At 37.6% G+C, this 20,882-nt stretch overlaps 1 protein-coding gene across 1 annotated transcript in view; it reads left to right on the forward strand.

Annotated features, from left to right (window-relative positions):
- Positions 1–20,882, forward strand: part of CTSC (cathepsin C) — a 39,981-nt gene that overhangs the window by 12,296 nt on the left and 6,803 nt on the right. The window contains exons 3-5 of the mRNA XM_010357222.2: positions 12,113–12,279; positions 15,362–15,517; positions 20,670–20,785. Of these exons, the coding sequence (XP_010355524.1) occupies positions 12,113–12,279; positions 15,362–15,517; positions 20,670–20,785 (439 nt within the window). The remainder of the gene's footprint in view (positions 1–12,112; positions 12,280–15,361; positions 15,518–20,669; positions 20,786–20,882) is intronic.

A 20,882-nucleotide genomic window follows, 5' to 3' on the forward strand; every position in this document is an offset into this window, starting at 1 on the left:
AATGTTTCATAAAGATGAATTAAGAGTATAGTGGACTGCTTCCACCTGGAAACTTTTATCCATCTCACCTCTGGACCTGATAAATTATCACTCAGGACCTTGATGCCACCTCTCTCTCAAACTCTCCCCAGCTCTCTTCATTACCATGAGAAACATAGAACTTTGGTTCCCACTGCATATTGCAGGTACCTCTGCTTTCATGCTCTGCTGTAATGGAGTGATTTGGTAGCATATTTTCATCTCTTTCCAGATTGAAAATCTGTATTTCTCCCTATATATCTTCAACACCTAATGCACATAGAACTTTTTAGTTACTTGGAAAATGCACTACAGTTCTCTTTTCTTTTTGCAGACTATTCACAAGTAATACCAACTTACAAAGTATTAATTTTGTAGGGTTCTAGAAACACACACCAGGAATGGTGCTATATACTTCTTTTTTGATTCCCTGCTCTAAAGAATATTATCAGGTTACCTTCCTGCAGAGTTTTAAAAGAATTGCATATTTCAAGCTGACTTTCAGGATGTAAATATAACCAAAGCAACTGATATGCAAAAAATATATTCAATGACGTTCCTAGTTTTCTTCTAGGGTGTTTTATTGTTTTGGGTTTTACATTTAAGTCTTTAATCCATCTTGAGTTAATTTTTATATAAGGTGTAAGGAATGGGTCCAGTTTAAATTTTCTGTATATGGCTACCCAGTTCTCCCAGCACCGTTTATTAAATAGGGAATCCTTTCTCCATTGTTGGTTTTTGTAAGGTTTGTCAAAGATCAGATGGTTGTAAATGTGTGGTCTTATTTCTGAAATCTCCATTCTGTTCCATTGGTCTGTGGGGTCTGTTTTTGTACCAGTACCATGCTGTTTTGGTTACTGTAGCCTTGTAGTATAGTTTGAGGTCAGATAGCGTGATGCCTCCAGCTTTGTTCTTTCTGCTTAGGATTGTCTTGGCCTTACGTGCTCTTCTTTGGTTCTATATGAATTTTAAAATTTTTTTTCTAATTCTGTGAAGAATGCTAATGGTAGTTTAATGGGAATAGCGTTGAATCTGTGAATTACTTTGGGCAGTATCGCCATTTCCACGATATTGATTCTTCCTATCCATGAGCATGTAATGTTTTTCCCTTTGTTTGTGCCCTCTCCCATTTCCTTGACTAGTGGTTTGTAGTTCTCCTAGAAGAGATCCTTCACTTCCCTTGTTACCTGTATTCCTAGGTATTTTATTCTCTCTGTAGCAATTGTGAATGGGAGTTCATTCATGATTGGGCTGTCTGCTTGCCTTTTGTTGGTGTATAGGGATCCTGGTTACTTCTGCACATTGATTTTGTATCCTGAGACTTTACTGAAGTTGCTTATCAGCCTAAGAGGCTTTTGGGCTGAGATGATGGAGTTTTCTAGATATAGGATCATGTTATCTTCAAACAAAGACAGTTTCACTTCCTCTCTTCCTATTTGAATAACCTTTATTTCTTTCTCTTGCTTGATTGGCCTGGCCAGAACTCCCAATGCTATATTGAATAAGAATGGTGAGAAGGGGCATCCTTGTCTTGTGCCAGTTTTCACTGGGAATGCTTCCAGCTTTTCCCCATTCAGTATGATATTATCTGTGGGTTTCTCATAAAAAGCTCCTATTATTTTGAGATATGTTCCTTCAATACCTAGTTTATTGAGACTTTTTAATATGAAGGGATGTTGAATTGTATCTAAGGCCTTTCCTGTATTGAGATAATCATGTGGTTTTTGTCTTTAGTTCTGTTTATGTGATGAATGACATTTATTGATTTGCATATGTTTAACCAGCTTTGCATCCTGGGGATGAAGCCAACTTGATTGTGGTAGATAAGCTTTTGGATGTTCTGCTGGATTTGGTTTGTCAGTATTTTATTGAGATTTTTTGCATCGAAGTTCATCAGGGATATTGGACTGAAGTTTTCTTTTGGTTGTATCTCTGCCAGGTTTTGGTATGAGGATGATGCTGGCCTCATAAAATGAGTTAGGGAGGAGTCCCTCCTTTTCAATTGTTTGGAATAGTTTCAGAAGGGTATCAGCTCCTCTTTGTACCTCTGGTAGAATTCAGCTGTAAATCCGTCTGGTCCTGGGCTTTTTTCATTGGTAGGCTGTTTATTACTGCCTCATTTTCAGAACTTGTTATTGGTCTATTAGGGATCCAGCTTCTTCCTGATTCAGTCTTGGGAGTGTGTATGAGTTCAGGAATTTATCCATTTCTTTTAGATTTTCTAGTTTATTTGCATAGAGGTGTCGGTAGTATTCTCTGATGGTTGTTTGTACTTCTGTGAGGTCAGGGTGGTATCCTCTTTATCATTTTTTATTGTGTCTGTTTGATTCTTTATTTTTGACAAAGCTGACAAAAAGAAGCAGTAGGGAAAAAGAACTCTATATTCAGTTAATGGTATGGTATATCTGGCTAGCCATATGCAGAAAATTGAAACTGTTCCTGTTTCTTAATCCATATACAAAAGTCAACTTAAGATGGATTAAAGACTTAAATGTAAAACCCAAAATTATAAAATCCCCATAATACAGTATAGGCAATATCATTCTGGACATAGGAATGGGCAAAGATTTTATGAGAAAGACACCAAAAGCAATTGCAACAAAAGCAAAAATTGGCAAATGAGATCTAATTAAACTAAAGAGCTTCTGCACAGCGAAAGAAACTACCATCAGAGTGAGCAGGCAACCTACAGAATGAGAGAAAATTTTTTCAATCTATCCATATAACAAAGGTCTAATATCCAGAAGCTACAAGGAACTTAGACAAATTTACAAGAGAAAAGGAATCCCATTAAAAAGTGTGCAAAGAACGTGAACAGACACTTCCCAGAAGATATTCATGTGGCCAATAAACATGAAGAAAAGCTCAACATCACTGACCATTAGAGAAATGCATATCAAAATCACAATGAGATACCATCTCATGTCACAATGGTGATTATTAAAAAGTCAAGAAACAACATGCTGGCGAGGTTGCAGAGAAATAGGAATGCTTTTACACTGTTGGTGGGAATGTAAATTAATTCAACCATTGTGGAAGATGGTGTGGTGATTCCTCAAAGATCATTACTGTGTATAGACCCAAAGGAATGTAAGTCATTCTGTTATAAACATATATGCGCACATATGTTTATTACTGCACTATTCACAATAGCAAAGACATGGAATCAACCTAAATGCTCATCAGTGATAGACTGGAAAAAGAGAATGTGGAACATAAACACCATGGAATACTCTTCAGCCATAAAAAGGAATGAGATCATGTCCTCTTCAGGGACGTGGATGGAGCTGCAAGCTATTATCCTCAGCAAACTAATTGAGGAACAGAAAACCAGCCACCACATGTTCTCACTTATAAGTGGGAGCTGAACAATGAGAACACATGGGCACAGGGAGGGGAGTAACACACACTGGGGCCAGTCAGGGGATTGGGGGGCAAGCTGAAGGAGAGCATTAGGAAAAATAGGTAATGCATTCTGGGCTTAACCCTTTTATGCCTAGTGTTCCGTTTCTGGGATGCTAAGCATGTGGAAGTTGTTTATATCCTGCTGAAGGTCATCACCAAGGTCTGCTTTTTCACATTCAACAAATTGCAACCTCTGGCATAAATGGGTTAATACCTAGGTGATGAGTTGATAGGTGCAGGAAACCACCATGGCACATGTTTACCTTTGTAAGAAACCTGCACATCCTACACATGTACCCTGGAACTGAAAACATTTAAAATATACATGTATATATATTTAATACGGAATTTTAAAAATTACTAATGAGTTCTTTTATCTGAGTAATTTTGCATCAACATGCTTTTATTATGGAAGAGAAGATTCAATGAGTACAAAACTGCAGATACATGTGTCAGAAGATCCCTCAATATTAATAAGGCTTAGCATTCTGTGTCATAATTGCCTGTTTGTATTCCTCTCTGGTCTTTGAACTTCATTATGGAAAGGATCAACTCCATCTTACTAACCATTTGATTCCCTATGTATTACACTATATATGACAAATAATAAGCCTTCAATAAATATTTGTAAAATAAAGAATATTGTGTAATATGTGGTATTATTTTATTGATGTGTTCTTTGAAGTGTTGTTACCTTTGTGTCCTTAGAGGCTATGGTGGACCCTCAGGCCATTTATGTTGGATAATTTAGTGGAAAAGAGATTAGACTTTTATATTTTATTCATTTATTTATTTATGTTTTAATCTTGTGTGAGCCTATAGAGGCCAAGATAGGGCTCAGAGTTAAAAACAGTAGTGTTCTAACTTTCAGAACTACTAAAAACGAATTAGCTATCAAGGGAAATCCTGAGTGTTTTGATTGCAGTGGTTCCTCCAAGCCCGGAGGACCGAAGCTTTGAAATGCTGCCCGGTGTGTCTCACCTCTGTTGAGTATAGTGAGGAACATGAGCTGAGGAGTGGATTAGATGATCTCTTAAGATTTTTTTCCAATTTTATGGTTTGAGTTTATGAGCGAGTAAGTGAGGAATGAGCCCAGGGACTTTGACTACTTTGCTGAGCAGTAAATTGCTGTTTTCTTAGCTTTTCTGGAATGTATATTTTGGTTTTAATGTAATGTCTTTTCAGCACTGGAAATAAACAGATTTATGACCCTACATTTTCACATGTAAACTTCCAGTTCCTTTAGTAAAATGCTGGAATTTGCTTGGCTGTAACCACTGTAACAATTTCCTGGCAGTTTTGCATTTTATTACAATTCAACTTTTCAAATCAATGGTTCAGTCCAGTTAATAGGCAGAAAACTATAGCTATTCCTTGGAACTGACATAGGGAAGTTGGTTTCTTTCTGAGGAAAGATGTGACACTCTCTGATGGATATGCCAAAATACCAGTTTCAATAAAATTTGCCTGGTTCCTTTCTGACAGCAAATGGAGGTAGTTAATTTGTACATATGTAGATTTCTACAGTAAACAAAGGACAAATATAGAATATGCATTCTTTGTTTTTTAATGTTGCTGGAATATAACATTTCCATATTTGGTTAATCATCAAATCATTCAAATCCATGCAAAGTACTCTTTTCTGAAATAATCATCTTGATGGATTAGACTTAGATGTCTATATTTTTTATTACATACTCTAAATTATCTATAGGTACACTTTGAAAATTATACATTTATCACTGTACTAGTATATCTGTTATAAAATGTGAAATATTAAGTGATTAAATATCTTATTTATTAATGTCATAAAATTGTGCCCTACCCAAAATATATTTCAAGAAGATATCATTTGAAAATAATGTAAAATATTCTTCATTATTATGATTTTGTTGCCAAAAGTAATGTTAGAGTCCCTGTTACTGATACTTTTCGTGACTGTAAATTTTCAACATTTGGAGACAAAATTTTCTGATGTGTTTCAAAATCTTAAAGAATTTCAGTAGATTTTGACACATTTTTGTTAAAAGTATGAAAGTGTCACAGCTTTAGAAGAATTTGGAATAATTACCGATTGGTATTAGGGATGATAATTTTAATAGACAGATTTTAACTGAAACATTTGCTTTATTGATGACTGGGACTAAAAAGAATATAGTGGAACCATTTCAAAACATCTGTTTTTAAAAACTTAACATGTTTGACAGAAGTCAGAATAGGGTAATTATAAACTTTGTCATTTTCTTATGTTTGCATCATTAGTATTTGCAAATCGTAGTTTCTTTGCAAGTATATTTTAAACTACTTGTTCATTTTATGAGTGTTAGCCTGATTAATTCAGGTAAGGTGCTCAAGTCAATTTAAGCAGGAAGATGTGAAAAAGAGAATATGCTGTGCCTTAACCATCTTGCAGGGACTTACTAGCACACTGTACATAACAGATGAACATCTGATGTTGGATCTGATGGGCACACCGATGTTGTTTCGTATGTTAAATAATAGTGGAAATTTTCAATTTAAATTAATTATTATTATAATTTTTTTTTTGAGCCAGAGTTTCACTCTTTTTGCCGAGGCTGGAGTGCAATGGCGCGTGGTTGCACCTCACTGCAATCTCTGCCTCCCGGGTTCAAATGATTCTTCTGCCTCATCCTCCCAAGTAGCTGGGATTACAGGCATGTGCCACCATGCCAGGCTAATTTTTGTATTACTAGTAGAGACGAGGTTCTACCATGTTGGCGAGGCTGGTCTCAAAATCCCAACTTCAGGTGTTCTACCCGCCTCAGCCTCCTAAAGTGTTAGGATTAGAGGCATGAGCCTCTGTGCCCAGCCAATTGTATTTTTACATTAGAAATACATATGGGAGTTACAATACTTTCTTTCCAATGTTCCTTTGGAAAACACTGGTTGAAAGGATAGGTCCCAGTGTCAGCTGCCCAATTGGCAGTTTTGGATAGAATGTAAGTTCTATGAAGGCATGGATGAAGTATCCTTCATGGTAACTATGGTAATGTTAGTATAGTCACTTGTTTAATGTTTTATAACGTTTTAACTCTTCCAGCTTCAATTTCATCTATATCTTTCATAGCAGTCCAGTAAAGTAGTATCAGTTATAGATATCATTCCTACTTTCAGATGAAGTAATTGAGGCTCACTAATTGTGACTTGCTCAAGGTTAAATAAATGATAAGTGACAGAACTGGATTTAAAGGGAAGAGTCCACTTTACTAAACTGCCTCTGTCTTCTAGCCAAGTGTGTTATGTAAAGTAAGTATTCAAACACTGGCTAAGTATATTATTAATCAAGAAAACAACAGAACAGGTTTAAGCAAGTTTTTCACTCTCCTTGGTGTCAAAAAGCAGTCAAGTAAAAGATCCAAGATAAATAACTTCAGTTCCCAAAAATAACTTCAATTCCAAAATTTCCCTATGACTACGTAGATCTAATTGGACAGCTGATAAAATGAGGGGGAAATTGAAGAAGGGGTATTTTGAGAATGTGTGGCAACTTAATGGTAATTTTGAAGAAGCAAATGGATAGTTATTGAATCATAATAGTTTTCTAAAATACTGGGGCTTGCTAGTTCTTCAGATTTTAGGAAATTATCTATTTGTTGCAGTAGAAATTGGCATAAATGAATGGAAACTTAAATTATCTCATCTGTGCAAGGCAGTCTTCAGAGACTGATGTTTATATAAGTGAAAACCCTCAGAAAAATTTTTTGGCTGCATTTCAAGCTAGATAGCGGGGTCAAAACTTCAACTTCTTAATTGGTAATACAACGTCAGAAATCACAGAAGTATTTCACTGGAAAAATAACATACCCGAAAACATTCAAATCAAGAAAATCACAGGGGTACGGTGGATGGTCCCCCTTAAGGTACTGCACACTTGGCTTCCCCACTGGTAAATGCCTCTCTTCTACTAAGTTGTTGTCATGCAGAGTGGCATTGTAGCTCTGTCCTTTTACTTAATAATTTCAGGTTCTAAAAATGATACATAATTTCAGGTTATGAAGACTATAGAATAGTATAAAATAAAATTTTAAAAGGGAAAATAACTCCATCAGTTTAATGGAATGTGTAAGGTTTAAGTTATAACAACAAAAACAAAGTTATAGTTTTTTAGGATTACTCATATAAATACAGAGTGTGTCTATATTAAGAATTACTGGCTTTATGAATGTTAAATAAGAAGATTGGGCATGGTGGATCATGCCTGTAATCCCAGCACTTTGGGAGGCCGAGGCAGAAGGATCACCTGAGGTCAGGAGTTCAAGGCCAACCTGGCCAACATGGTGAAACCCTGTCTCTACTAAAAATACAAAAATTAGCTGGGTATGGTGATGCATGCCTGTAATCCCAGCTACTCAGGAGGCTGAGGCAGGAGAATTGCTTGAACCTGGGAGACGGAGGTTGCAGTGGGCTGAGATCGTACCACTGCAATCCAACGTGGGTGACAGAGCAAGACTCCATCTTGGGGGGAAAAAAAAAAAAAGAAAACCACAGATGTAAGGATTTGCAATTAGAAAGCTTGAAGGGAAATTTTTGGAACTTCTAGGTCTACCTATATTTACAGATAGGGAAGCAGCTTTGGAGAGGAACATTTGCACTTCTGAAGTAATACTGTGATTTGGACTGTCAGGCATTGTGATATATTGGCATCACCACACCTCTGTTAATTATAAACTTATCTATTCTCAGTGCCTTGTTAATTGTTGAAATGGGACTTGGCATTTGCTGTTCTTCCTTTTCTGTTATTCATTTATTCACTCATTCAGTAATTAATTACTTCCTAGTGCCAGACAGTTTTCTAGGTACTGAATAAACAAAAATCCTGTTGTCACAGTTATGTTTTTGTGGAAAGAACAACCTGGTAGACTATCGTGAAAAATAAATGAGTTAGTATACATAAAACACAGCCCGTAAGATGGAGTCTGTAATTGTCATCCTTGCTTTATTTATTTATTTAGAGAATGGATCTGATTCTGTTATTCAGACTGGAGTTCAGTGGCTGGATCATTGCTCATTGTAACCTCAAAACACCTGGCCTCAAGTGATCCCCCAACCTCAGGCTTCCAAAGTGCTGGGATTAAAGGCTTGAGCCACTGTACTTGGCCATTGCCCCTGTTTTAAAGATGAGGAAACTGAAAGTACAGAGAGGAAAGTGACTTAGGATCACACAGCCAATAAGTGGCAGAGCAGTCTAGGCTGTCTAGGCCTGAAGGCATTATTCTTTCTTTCTGTTCTGCATGAAAAACCCTAGGCAGGAATGGTAAAAAGACTGAAAGCCAAAAAGACTGAAAACCAAAATGACTGAAAGAGCCAAAGCAACATAGGTACCTGAATAGTGGGAAAACACCCATGAGGAGGACTACTAGAAATTTTAGGCAGCCCTTAAAAGGCCTTGGGCAACAATTTGAACTTGACTCATAAGTCAGTGAATCCTCTGCAACTGTTTTTTTTTTTTTTTTTTCCAAAGAATACAATGGGTAAAACAATGACCTTTGTAACATGTGAACCTGTATTTGAATCCTTTCCTCTCCATTTAATTTTGCATAGTCACCTTTTCTTCATTAGAAAGAAATTTTATCCCAAAGAGATTATCGTGAGGCTCAAATAATATAGCTGGAAGCCCTTTGGGTTTTAAAACCCAAAGGTTTAAAAGCCCTTTTCTGTCATTTCTGGGTATCTCCCGCCAGTGATTTTAGTAATTGTTTGCCTCTCTGGCTCTTTGTGAGACGACAAATTGTAGGAAGAAGTGGTAGATGGCATTGGGTAGAATGTTTAGTTCTAGTTCCACCACCTCCTTAGGTCTTTTTTTTTGTCCCCCAAGGCTGTATCATTTCTGTGTTCTCTTGAACCTGTAAGATTTATGAGTAATCTGTACAATATTTATAAAGTATGAAATTTCTGCCATTGTGTCACAAAAGCAGTCATAGACAATGTATAAATGAATGGGCATGCTGTTCTCCAGTAAAACTATATTTATAGAAGTAGGCAGCCTTCTCCAATTTTAGTTTGCTCACCCCTTTCCTATAGAACTCAGGTTTATCATATAAAATGTTACACATTATTCCTTTGAATACATTGTTTACATAATACTTTTTAAATTTGGACATTTTCTAGGACATTCTATTGTTTTTGTTTTTAACTTTTCTTACACTGCAGTGAATGTCTTCCTGTAGGTAGCATTTTGTTTGTGTATGTGTGACAATTTCTATAAAGTAGCTCTTAAGAACTCTGGAAACATTATCAGGCGACTGCCTCAAACAGCAGACGTAGGGGGGAGCATCGGCCTAACCCTACCTGGCCTGCCTTACCAACGTGTAACCAAGGAGAAGAGAACAGGATCAAGAGCCAGTGCCAGAGAGAAATACGTAATATGGAGTTTAGGCTGCTTGCTATAAAGTTACCATGTTAGACTGTTTTTGATCTACCAAAATAGAAGTTTTACATAGGTTAGTGTAAAATTAATTTTATTAACCTTTTCATACAACACACCCTCTCATATTGCTGCCCAACAATGTCCTCGGCCTTTGTTTCCATGGTCTTCATCTTGAGTAGGATTTTAGTAGGGATGTGAGTAGTTGGGAACTGAACTCATGCTAGTGAAGTCATTCTTCACCAGAAGTAGACATTTGGGCTTCAGAATACCGTGAATGATCAGCCGGGCACAGTGGCTCACACCTGTAATCCTAGCACTTTGGGAGGGTGAAGGAAGCAGATCATCTGAGGTCAGGAGTTTGAGACCAGCCTGGCCAACATGGTAAAACCCCATCTTTACTAAAAATACAAAAATTAGCCAGGCCTGGTAGCACACGCCTGTGGTCCCAGCTACTTGGGAGGCTGAGGCAGGAGAATTGCTTGAACCCAGGAGGTGGAGGTTGCAGTGAGCCAAGATCTCACCAGTGCACTCCAGCCTGGGCAGCAGAGTGAGACTCTGTCTCAAAAAAAAAAGAGAATATCATGAGTATCACCAAAGATAATAGGAAGATGTGGATATGAGTAGCCCAGAGTAAGTTTTCCTGTGCTATATAACATACTGAGTGGTGATTCCCAGGATTCAAGTCCAGTTTTTCTGGATTCGAAAGCCATACGTTTTTAACTCTTCCCCTAAGTATGATTTGAATTCAGAGAGTCAGATGCAATAAGGTAATTTTAACTTTAAGTGTAGTTTAGTCCACACATTTCTCTAAACTGGGGGTTGGCACACTATAAGCCTCTTTTTGTAAGTAAAGTTTTATTGAAACACAGCCTAGCTCATTCATTTATGTATTCCCTTTGCACCTTTTAGGTTGAGTAGTTGTGACTGAAGTCTTCTAGCCTGCAAGCCTAAAATGTTTACTATCTAGTCCTTCAAAAAGAAATTTGCCAACCTCTGCAAACAAGCGAAATAATGTGTATCAGAGTAGAGCAGGAGTCCACAAACTACAACCTCTGGAGCCAAAACCACCCTACTGCCTGGTTTTGTAAATAAAAGTTTTATAGAAATATAGTAAGTCAGAGCCTGAAATTGTCTGTGCCCAAATTCTCTCCTCAGAAATTTAGCATAGCATTTTCCCTTTCTGTCTCCCACATGCTACACAGCCATTCTGGATTATGTGCACCGCCTCCATGAGGAGATGTTCTAACGTGAGGGTGACTAGGCTCTGGAGCCAAAGCATCTTAGTTCAAATCCTGGAGCTGTTAAAAATAATAGTTATTTTTCAGTTCTAACACTGAAATAAGACAAAGGGCCATATGAGTGAAATAAAGTGTAAAGAATATATTTAACACTTAGGTTACTTTAGCTCCCTCATGATCAGAATATGCTAATAAATTGAGAGATTGACAGAAAAAAAGGATTCTGTTTCACTGTGGCTCACACCTGTAATCCCAGCACTTTGGGAGGCTGAGGCCGGTGGATCAGTTGTCTGGATTTCAAGACCGGTCTGGCCAACATGGCTAAACCCCATCTCTACTAAAAAATACAAAAATTAGCCAGGCGTCGTGGCAGGTGCCTTTAATCCCAGCTACTCGGGAGGTTGAGGCAAGAGAATCGCTTGAACCTGGGAGGTGCAAGTTGCAGTGAGCCAAGATCACAGCACTGCACTCCAGCCTGGGCGACACAGCAAGACTCCGCTGCTGGAAAAAAAAAGTTCATCATTTGTTCTTGTAGTTTCCTGGTGTGGACCTTGTCTCGGTGGAAAAGTGTAGTGTGATAGACTGAGGAGAATTCTATTTCTGCCACTTAACAGCCCTGTTGCCTTGGTAAGAGCTCCTTGTGTCTGAGCTGAACTCCTTTTGTCCTTGGTAAAATGTGGTTACTATCATCTGCATCCTCATAGACTTCTTGTAAGGATAATGTGAAGTCACTTTAGAAAAATGCCTTGAATGTGCCAGATGCTGTTTTTTTGTTGTTGTTTGTTTTTGTTTTTGTTGTTTTTGTTTTTCCTTGGCCTTCATTCCTAGAAGTGTTTTGTTATATACATTTTGTTTGGTGGCCAAAAATGCTAACCACAGAAAAGTTTGTATCTCTTCTTTTTCTAGAATAATTCTTACAGTGTAACCTCTCAGGGTGAAGTTTTTGTTTTGATGGGCACAGGGTGAAAAGGGGCACATTTCCTGTGAATGAGAGCCATGGAAAATGGACCTGAAATTTGAAAACAGATTTTACTTGGTTTCCTTTTCCCTTATTTGTTTGCAGTATAAAGAAGAGGGCATCAAGGTGACCGTTTACTGCAATCAGACAATGACTGGGTGGGTGCATGATGTGCTGGGCCGAAACTGGGCTTGTTTCACCGGAAAGAAGGTGGGAACCGCCTCTGAGAATGTGTATGTGAACACAGCACATCTTAAGAATTCTCAGGAAAAGTGAGTTGCTACAAGTGAGATACACGTTTAATTTTGTTTTATAGTATGTATGAATATGTGTGTATATTTTTGGAATTTTAATTTGATTATACAAAATGTCTTTGGCTTAGAAATATTTGCCAGGCTATATAAAACCTTACTGAAAAAATAAACTGACCAATATAATTGAGAGTATTTTTTCAAAGTATTCCAAAAGTAATGGACCAATGATTTCTTTAAGTGAAATCATGTAATGGACCACAGAATTGCAAATTACTAATAAAGAAAAGCCATTTTACTTGTTGCCATGTAATAAGGGCATGTCGCATAATACATGTAGATACATATATTTATGCTGCAACAAGTATAGGTGATACTAACTGGGCAACTTTTAAACAGGACCATAAATAACTGGAATCAAAGTTCTTAGTATTTATGCAGCCTGTTGGTTTGCCAGGGCTGCCATAACAAAGTACCACAGACCGGGTGGCTTAAGGAAGGTTGTTTTCTCACAATTTTGGAGGCTAAAAGTCCAAGATCGAGGTGTTGTCAGGTTTGGTTTCTTCCAAGGCCACACTCCTTGGCTTGCAGATGTCTGCCTGCTTACTGGGTCCCTAAACAGTCTTTTCTGACTGTCCTAATCTCCTCTTCTTATAAGGACATCGGTCATATTGGATTGGGACCCACCCATATGACCTAATTTTGCTTTAATTACCTCTTTAAAACTGTCTCCAAATACAGTCATATGGCTGCAATACAGGGGGTTAGAATTTCAACATACGACTTTTGGGGGGACACAATTCAGACTATAACCTGCAGTTAATGTTTACTGTTAAATTAAATCTATAACTAACTGTGAACCACACAAACAGGAGATTTCAAATAAGACTTTATTAGTTGTGGAAGGAAGAGATGAAATGTTGTTACCTTTTCTGTTTTATGTAGTTGTAAAAGCCACTAAAAATGTACATGTACAAATCATCCCAAGCCAGGCAACACTAGCAATGAATGACTGCAGCACAGAGATAAGAGAGATGATTTAAAGGAGAATGGATTGTCTGCAAAAGTGCTGAACAAGATCTAGACTAATTCATCCCCTTCATTTTGAGTTTAGGTTTTAAATAGCTTTGTTTGGCTTGATCCTGGAGCTATGCATTTCCTTTTAACTTGTTTACTTTGCACCCTACCATTTAGGATATGCTATGTACTATTGTACTCTATTTGATATTCCAAATAGATAAATAAATTCTCATTTAATGAAGAAGCTCCCAACCAGAGTGCTCAGCACCTACATTGCCTCACCTATGAAATGAGCATGTGGGACTGAATTGCCTTTGAGGTCTCTTTCAGCTCTTAATGATCTGTTATCCCATAGTAAGATACATTATTTTTAATCTCGTTGATCTTAAACACCAAAAATAATATTATTTAGGACGGAAGGTGCTATTTTGTCATTACTTTAATGCACATATCAACACACGAGGTTTTGCTAGATGTTACGATAAAGCAAGGGAAACAGCAGGCTACTGCTCCTCAGATATCTACAGTCAATGAAGTATTGACTCTCATTGTGGGAAAATATCTTAAAAGTATTTCATTTACAATTTAAAATATATTCTTTTGCCTAAGGAAACAATGAAACAACAATAACTTGTTTTTGTTATTGTGTTAGTGTAGTCATACATATGATACAGTTTTATAATCTGCTTGATAAAGGTACCTCTCCGGTTTTTTCACACTTTGTAACAAGTGGGAAAGAACTTGTTTGCAGCAAGTGGGAAAGACAAAAACATTAAAACATTATCAACCTGGTTGCACGTTTTTCTGATTATTTTCAGTGCTCTCAGGTTCTTAGACTATATCAAAATTCTCTCTCTACACACATGATTTATAACAGAAAGGAAACTTTGCAGTATGCCTAAAATGTTACTCAGGTTAATTATATCTTGCTTTGCATAGTTGAATGTTTATGGAAGTCTCAGATAGTGAGTCACTCTGAAACCACAGACTCTTTTTTAATAGTAATAATATGGTGAGTTCTATAACTCATAGCATCTAGCACACAGGTATGATAAATGTTTGAATTAAATGAATAATCAACTCCCTGAATTTTTCTGCTTTGTAAATATGCTCTTTGTGTGTTACGTCTATTTACATAAGTATCCAAGCATTTGGCACAAGGTGAACCAATGTGGCTCAGATTTTAATGTTATTGTTAATCACCTGGGGATCTTGTTAAAAGAAAAGAAAAATGCAGATTCTGATTCAGGTGATCTGCACTGAGCACCTAAAGTATGCATTTCTAAGAAACTTCTAGGTGTTGCTGCTGATATTGGTTCAAGAACTAAATTCTGAGTAACAAGTATAAGCCAAATGTCCATAAAGTATAATTCATTTTTGCATAATATGGTTATAATGCTTGCATGTTGTATATATGTTGCATACAGGTTTTGCTGTTCTCTTTTTTCATATTAAAAAGGTTATAAAGGTACACTGTAGAAACTGTAGGGATAGGGGAAAGCTGGGTCTCATGCCACCACTCAGCGGTAACCGTGTTTGGCATTTTAAAAAATGCATTTATAGTGTGTGCGTGCGTGTGTGTGTGAGAGTGCGTGTGTGCATACATATGTATGTATATATTATACATATACATTAATATGCATATATACATATATTACTGTCCAAAAGTTGATACATTGATATGATTATGTATAAACTTTGATTTCTTCTTATATTTAATATAGTTGTGAACACTCTTCCATATCATTAAATAACTTTCTAGACATTTTTAATGAATATATTATATAGAAAATGAAATATTAATCTGTTCCTTATCTTAGAATATTTATTTCAGTTATTTACAATCTATTAGTAGTTTAAAAGTACTTCATGGAAAATCCTTATACATGCATCTTAGTTAACTTGAACTTTTATTTTTAGAGAAGACATGCCAGGCTCTTCTAGGCTATTGATATATATTGCCAGTTACCTTCCTGAAAGATTTTACCACTTTCCACTTAAGCACAGAGTGTGATGCCTGTTTTAATTACTCTGTTTACATCAGTAAAGACTATATCTGAAATGATCTCATTTTGGGGGACAGGTATTCTAATAGGCTCTACAAATATGACCCCAACTTTGTGAAAGCTATCAATGCCATTCAGAAGTCTTGGACTGCAACTACATACATGGAATATGAGACTCTTACCCTGGGAGATATGATTAAGAGAAGTGGTGGCCACAGTCGAAAAATCCCAAGGTAATAAAGCACACATTTTATCATTAATAAAAATATGAATGTTGAATACCATCCTCCCTCCTAACCAGTCCTACTGGTGTTGCTCGCCATTTTATTGGTCATCCCAGTTGTAACTTTTTATGTGATCTGTTAACAATCTTTCTCTCCTACTGATACATATTCTGTCACTTTCCAAGTCCTATTTATGAGTTTTTCTTTCACATGTCTGTTGTTTCCATTGCCCCCTTTCCATTTTCTACACTCTGGCATGGAGCTTTGTCCTTGTTTCCCCCATGCTATGGATTAGCCTTCTGCCTGTAACCGCCTGAGGGGTTCTTCCTGCTTGCCACATAAGGAAAGACCATGGCATGTAGTAGAGAAAGAGCTTGAGAGACACTAGGCTGGCCACGCCACGTGGGGGATGGAGTTCATATTCAAATTATCTTGTCCAAAGCTCATAGGTAGGAGATGGAATTGAGTGAAGTAGGAAATATTAAAGCAGATATTATAGTCTGGCTGCCTGATTTTCATTAGCAGTTTTGTATATAAATTAGTTCTGTTCTAAGAATCCAGTGACATAATAGAAACTCTCAAAGATTCTTAGCTTGAGATATAGGGAGTCTGTGAAACTGCTGAAATTACAGACAACATTTATTGTTTATGAGCATTTCTGAATCTAGAGCTTTCACTAGATTTGTGAAGAATGTGGGCCAAAAGATTAAGAGCCAATCATGTGTCTTTTACTCAAAATGTTTGTAATTCTCACCTTTTTATCCCCCAAACTCCTTTTTCTCTCTCTTCATTTTCACAGTGTTACTGGAAAGGGGTCCTGATCCAGACCCCAAGAAAGGGCTGTTGGATCTTGCGTAGGAAAGAATTTAGGGCGAGTCCTCAGTGCAAAGTGAAAGCAAGTTTATTGAGAAAGTAAAGGAATAAAAGAATGGCTACTCCATAGACAGAACAGCCCCGAGGGCAGCTGGTTGTCCATTTTTATGGTTATTTCTTGATTATATGCTAAGCAACGGATGGATTATTCATGCCTCCCCTTTTTAGACCATATAGGATAACTTCCTGACATTGTCATGGCATTCGTTTTTTTTTTTTTTCCAGAGTCTCACTGTGTTGCCCAGGCTGGAGTGCAGTGGAGCAATCTCGGCTCACTACAACCTCCACCTCCTGGGTTTAAATCATTCTCTTGCCTGAGACTCCCAAGTAGCTGGGACCACAGGTGTGAGCCACCATGCCCAACCAATTTTTGTATTTTTAGTTGAGACAGAGTTTCGCCATGTTGACCAGGCTGGTCTCAAACTCCTGACCTCAGGAGTTCCTCACTCTGGCCACCTCGGCCTCCCAAAGTGCTGAGATTACAGATGCGAGCCACCGCACCTGGTCTGTCATGGCATTCTTAAACTGTCTAGCGCTGGTGGGAGTGTAGCAGTGAGGAAGACCAAAGGTCACTCTCATCGCCCTCTTGGTGTTGGTGTGTTTTAGCTGGCTTCTTTGCTGCAACCTGTTCTATCAGCAAGGTCTTTATGACCTATATCTTGTGCTGACCTCCTATCTCATTCTGTGACTTAGAATGCCTTAACTGTCTGGGAATGCAGCCCAGTAGGTCTCAGCCTCATCTTACCCAGTTCCTATTCAGATGAAGTTGCTCTGGTTCAAACACCTTTGACAACAACATTAAGCCTCAGTTTTCACATTGCTTTTGTTTTGTTTGTGTGTGCAATGATGGGAAATCTCCACCTTATGGGATGGTAGAAAAAAGGAACTTAATATTGAAATGACTGTTTTGTGCCAGATAATTGCTTTAAACTGTATCAGCATCTTATTTAGTCCTGTTGATGAGATGGATGTTATCTTCATAACAGCTGCCATTTTATTAAGGACTTACCAGAAAAAGGCACTGTTCTGAGCACTTGTTATCCATCATTACATTGAATTTTCATAACAACCTTTGAGGTAAGCATGATTATAACCACTTAAATAGAAGTTAACTGTAGTTTCGTATTGTTAGGTTCCTTGCCAAATGTTACACAGATAGTAAGTGATAAAATCATATGCCCTGAAATTACATTGCACTGCCAAACTTAAATTTCTTTTTTATCCTTTATATTCTTAGGTTTAAACAAGACAACTAGTTAAGACATACTGGATTTTGTCCACAGTTCCTGGCTCATAACTCCCATAGGCCTTGTTACTGTCTTTTAATGTTGGGGCACATTAGGCCTCAGAAAACAGAATCTCTCTCTCTCTCTTCTTCCGCCTTTCTCTCACCTGCCCAGGGCAGCACTCTCATCTTCCCTTGCCTTTCTGATCTTGGGTCATAGGACTTTCATTTCCAAAGATGTCCTGTGTTATACCCTAAAGGAAAGAATGCTGTTGAGAGAGGCTAAGAAGAATCGCAATAGACAAATCTGGCTGTGTTTACATCACACCCTTTTTGTCCAATCACATCTCTACATGGTTGTCAATTGTGCCTATTCAGTGTAGTCTCCATATAAGGCTCACAAAGACAGGGTGCAGAGAATTTCCAGATAACTGAACACGTGGAAGTTCCTGGAGGGTGCTGTGCTCAGGGAGGGCATGGAAGCTATGTGCCCCTTCCCCCATACCTTGCCCTACTCATTTCTTCATCTGTTTCATTTGTAGTGTATTTTATAATAAACCAATAAACATTAGTTAGTATTTCTCTGCGTTCTGTGAGCCACTCTAGCAAAGTAATTGAACCCAAGAAGGGTGTCATAGCATCCCCACATTATAGCTGGTTGGTCAGAAGCACAGGTAAACAACCTAGGGCTTTCAATTGGCATTGGAAGTAGGGGGCTGTTTTGTGGGACGGAGCCCTCAACTGTGAGATCTGATGCCATCTCCAGGTACACAGTGTCAAAACTGGATTGGGGGACACCCAGCTAGTAGCCACTGTGAAAATAGTTGCTTGCTTGATGTGTGGGGAGAAACCCACATGCATTTGATCACAGAAGTCTTTTGTGTTGATAGTTGATAGTGTTCAGTGAGAGATTAAAAAAAAAAAACTGAGTTTCTTCTTCAACGTACTCTCTCAATGTGAAACCACAGAAACTATTTCTATTCAAAGATGGAAATAGTTTGCATCTTAGTTTTTATTTATATATCTTAGAAGAAGTGTCCAAGCTTTGTTTTTTCTCTCACCCCATATATAAAGTTACCTATATATGGGTATAGATTTTTATGATCCTTGATTATTTAGACTTTGTCCAGGTTGTATGTTTTATAGCATTACTGGAACTTCTTTCTATTTGTTATAGTAATTTTTGTATGCATTATTTCTCTTAACATTGTCTTCCATATTGTTAATGACCATCTCATATTTATCTCTGTATCATGTATATCTTCAACCAATGTGACTGGTTTAGGAGAAAAAAATTAGTGAACAATTAACTAGCGTTTCTCTAGTCTATACAATTGTCAGGGTTACAGTTGCTATTCTTGAAGAAATCATTGTTGTTTTTCTCTTTGTTTCATCTCAGTTCCATTTTGTCATGTATTCTTAACCTGTGTTATATATAAGAGAAGTTGTGAGAGACAGGACCACTTGTGGATAGATGCAGAGGGCATGAAGTAGCCCAGAAAGAATCTTTGCCATTGACTAAATTTTAGCCTAGTAAAAAACATCTGGTAACCACTGAAAAACTAGAACAGTTTGATATGAGAATGCCCAGTTGAATAAGAAATTCAAGTAGTTTATAGTAACAAAAAATAATTTTTACCACATTGTGACTGTAGTGCCCTAACAAAAAATTTGAAGGAGCAGAGAGAGAGGAAGTGAGTTTTCGCTGGGGGCTGGTGAGGGGAGGCTACTTTATGAGCAGTTTTAAAAATTAGAAGTTAGGGAAAAAATCTTAGGGGAGTTTTAAGTGGTGAGTAACAGGCACTTGAGGTTACAGGAGCAGCAGCATAAAGACATAGAACAGAGAGGCCATTTGGCAGTCTTCGGGAAACTCCGAGAAGTCGAATGTGTCTAACGCTGTGGTGTGTTTCTCTCTCTCTCTCTCTCTATGTGTGTGAAATCGCTAATATAGAGAAGCTGTTAGAACAATTTTCTCACTTGCCAAAAATGTCTGTTCATTCATGGGCCTAGGCAACTCTCCTTTGTGTGTCTTACAGCCCAACACTATCATATAAGGTGTGGTTCTATAATGAAACAGTTTTATCTGTTGTTTACGGAGCTAGTCAGCCTATGTTATGCTTATAGTACTGGTTGAGGGTGTCCAGGTTCTTGGCGTTTTGAACAAAGAATTGGACAAAATGTACAAATAAAGCAAGGAAAGAATGAAGCAACAAAAGCAGAGATTTGTTGAAAATGAAAGCACACTCCACAGGATGGGAGTGGGCCTAAGTAAATGACTCAAGGCCCTCGTTACAGAATTTTCTGGGGTTTCAATACCCTCTAGAGGTTTTCCATTGGTTACCTGGTGTATGCCCTATGTAAGTGAAGAGGGTGGAGTATACTTACAAAGTCATTTACTCAGTATGGGCCCTGTATTAATGGAGAGGATGTTACTCCTGGGAGCTGTGGCCTGTGTAAACGCAGAGGATGAAGTGAAGTTACAAAGCGGTTCACATTCCTGCCACTGCTGAAGTGTTGCCATTTTATTTAGTTCTAGGAAGTCAGCATGAATTGGCTTTATGTTCCCTGCCTCCAGACGCTATTCTCTTGCCTCACATAGACCTTGTTTTTCCTTTGCCAACTTCACTTCTTTTACAGCCACCCCACTACCAATGTGTCTGTCTCCTAAGTCAAACATCAGTGATTCCTCTGTTTTTTCTAAACCCTTCTTATGTCTTCTACTTCTCATCTCTTTCTTGGTCAAAAATCTTTCAAAAGTGAGTAAGAATGCAGCTATTCAGGCAAACTAAAAATAACATCATAGTGATATACAAAGCCAGTGTGATTTCACAAGGGAAAATTATCAATACTAGATAGTGAAAAAGAAACAATGAATGAAAGCCATTTACACAACTCTGTTGTATAATTGACACATTGAATCACTCATAGAACAAGTGCTCTTTGGGTCTGAATCTAGATCCTAGCTAGTCTGGTAGCTGAAATCATAGAATTATAACAGAGTTTAGAAAATCATCCTCAAATGAAAGATTGTATGTTGATATCAAATGTGTATTTCCTTTCTAGGCCCAAACCTGCACCACTTACTGCTGAAATACAGCAAAAGATTTTGCATTTGCCAACATCTTGGGACTGGAGAAATGTTTACGGTATCAATTTTGTCAGTCCTGTTCGAAACCAAGGTAAAAAAGAATTCTAAGTTTTTTATTAATTTATTCTGAACTATTTATTGAACATTTGCTCTGTGATGGATTTTGGGGATACCTAGATGGAATGGGC

The sequence above is a fragment of the Rhinopithecus roxellana genome, chromosome 15 (genome assembly GCF_007565055.1).
Source record: "Rhinopithecus roxellana isolate Shanxi Qingling chromosome 15, ASM756505v1, whole genome shotgun sequence".
Classification (NCBI taxonomy): Eukaryota; Metazoa; Chordata; class Mammalia; order Primates; family Cercopithecidae; genus Rhinopithecus; species Rhinopithecus roxellana.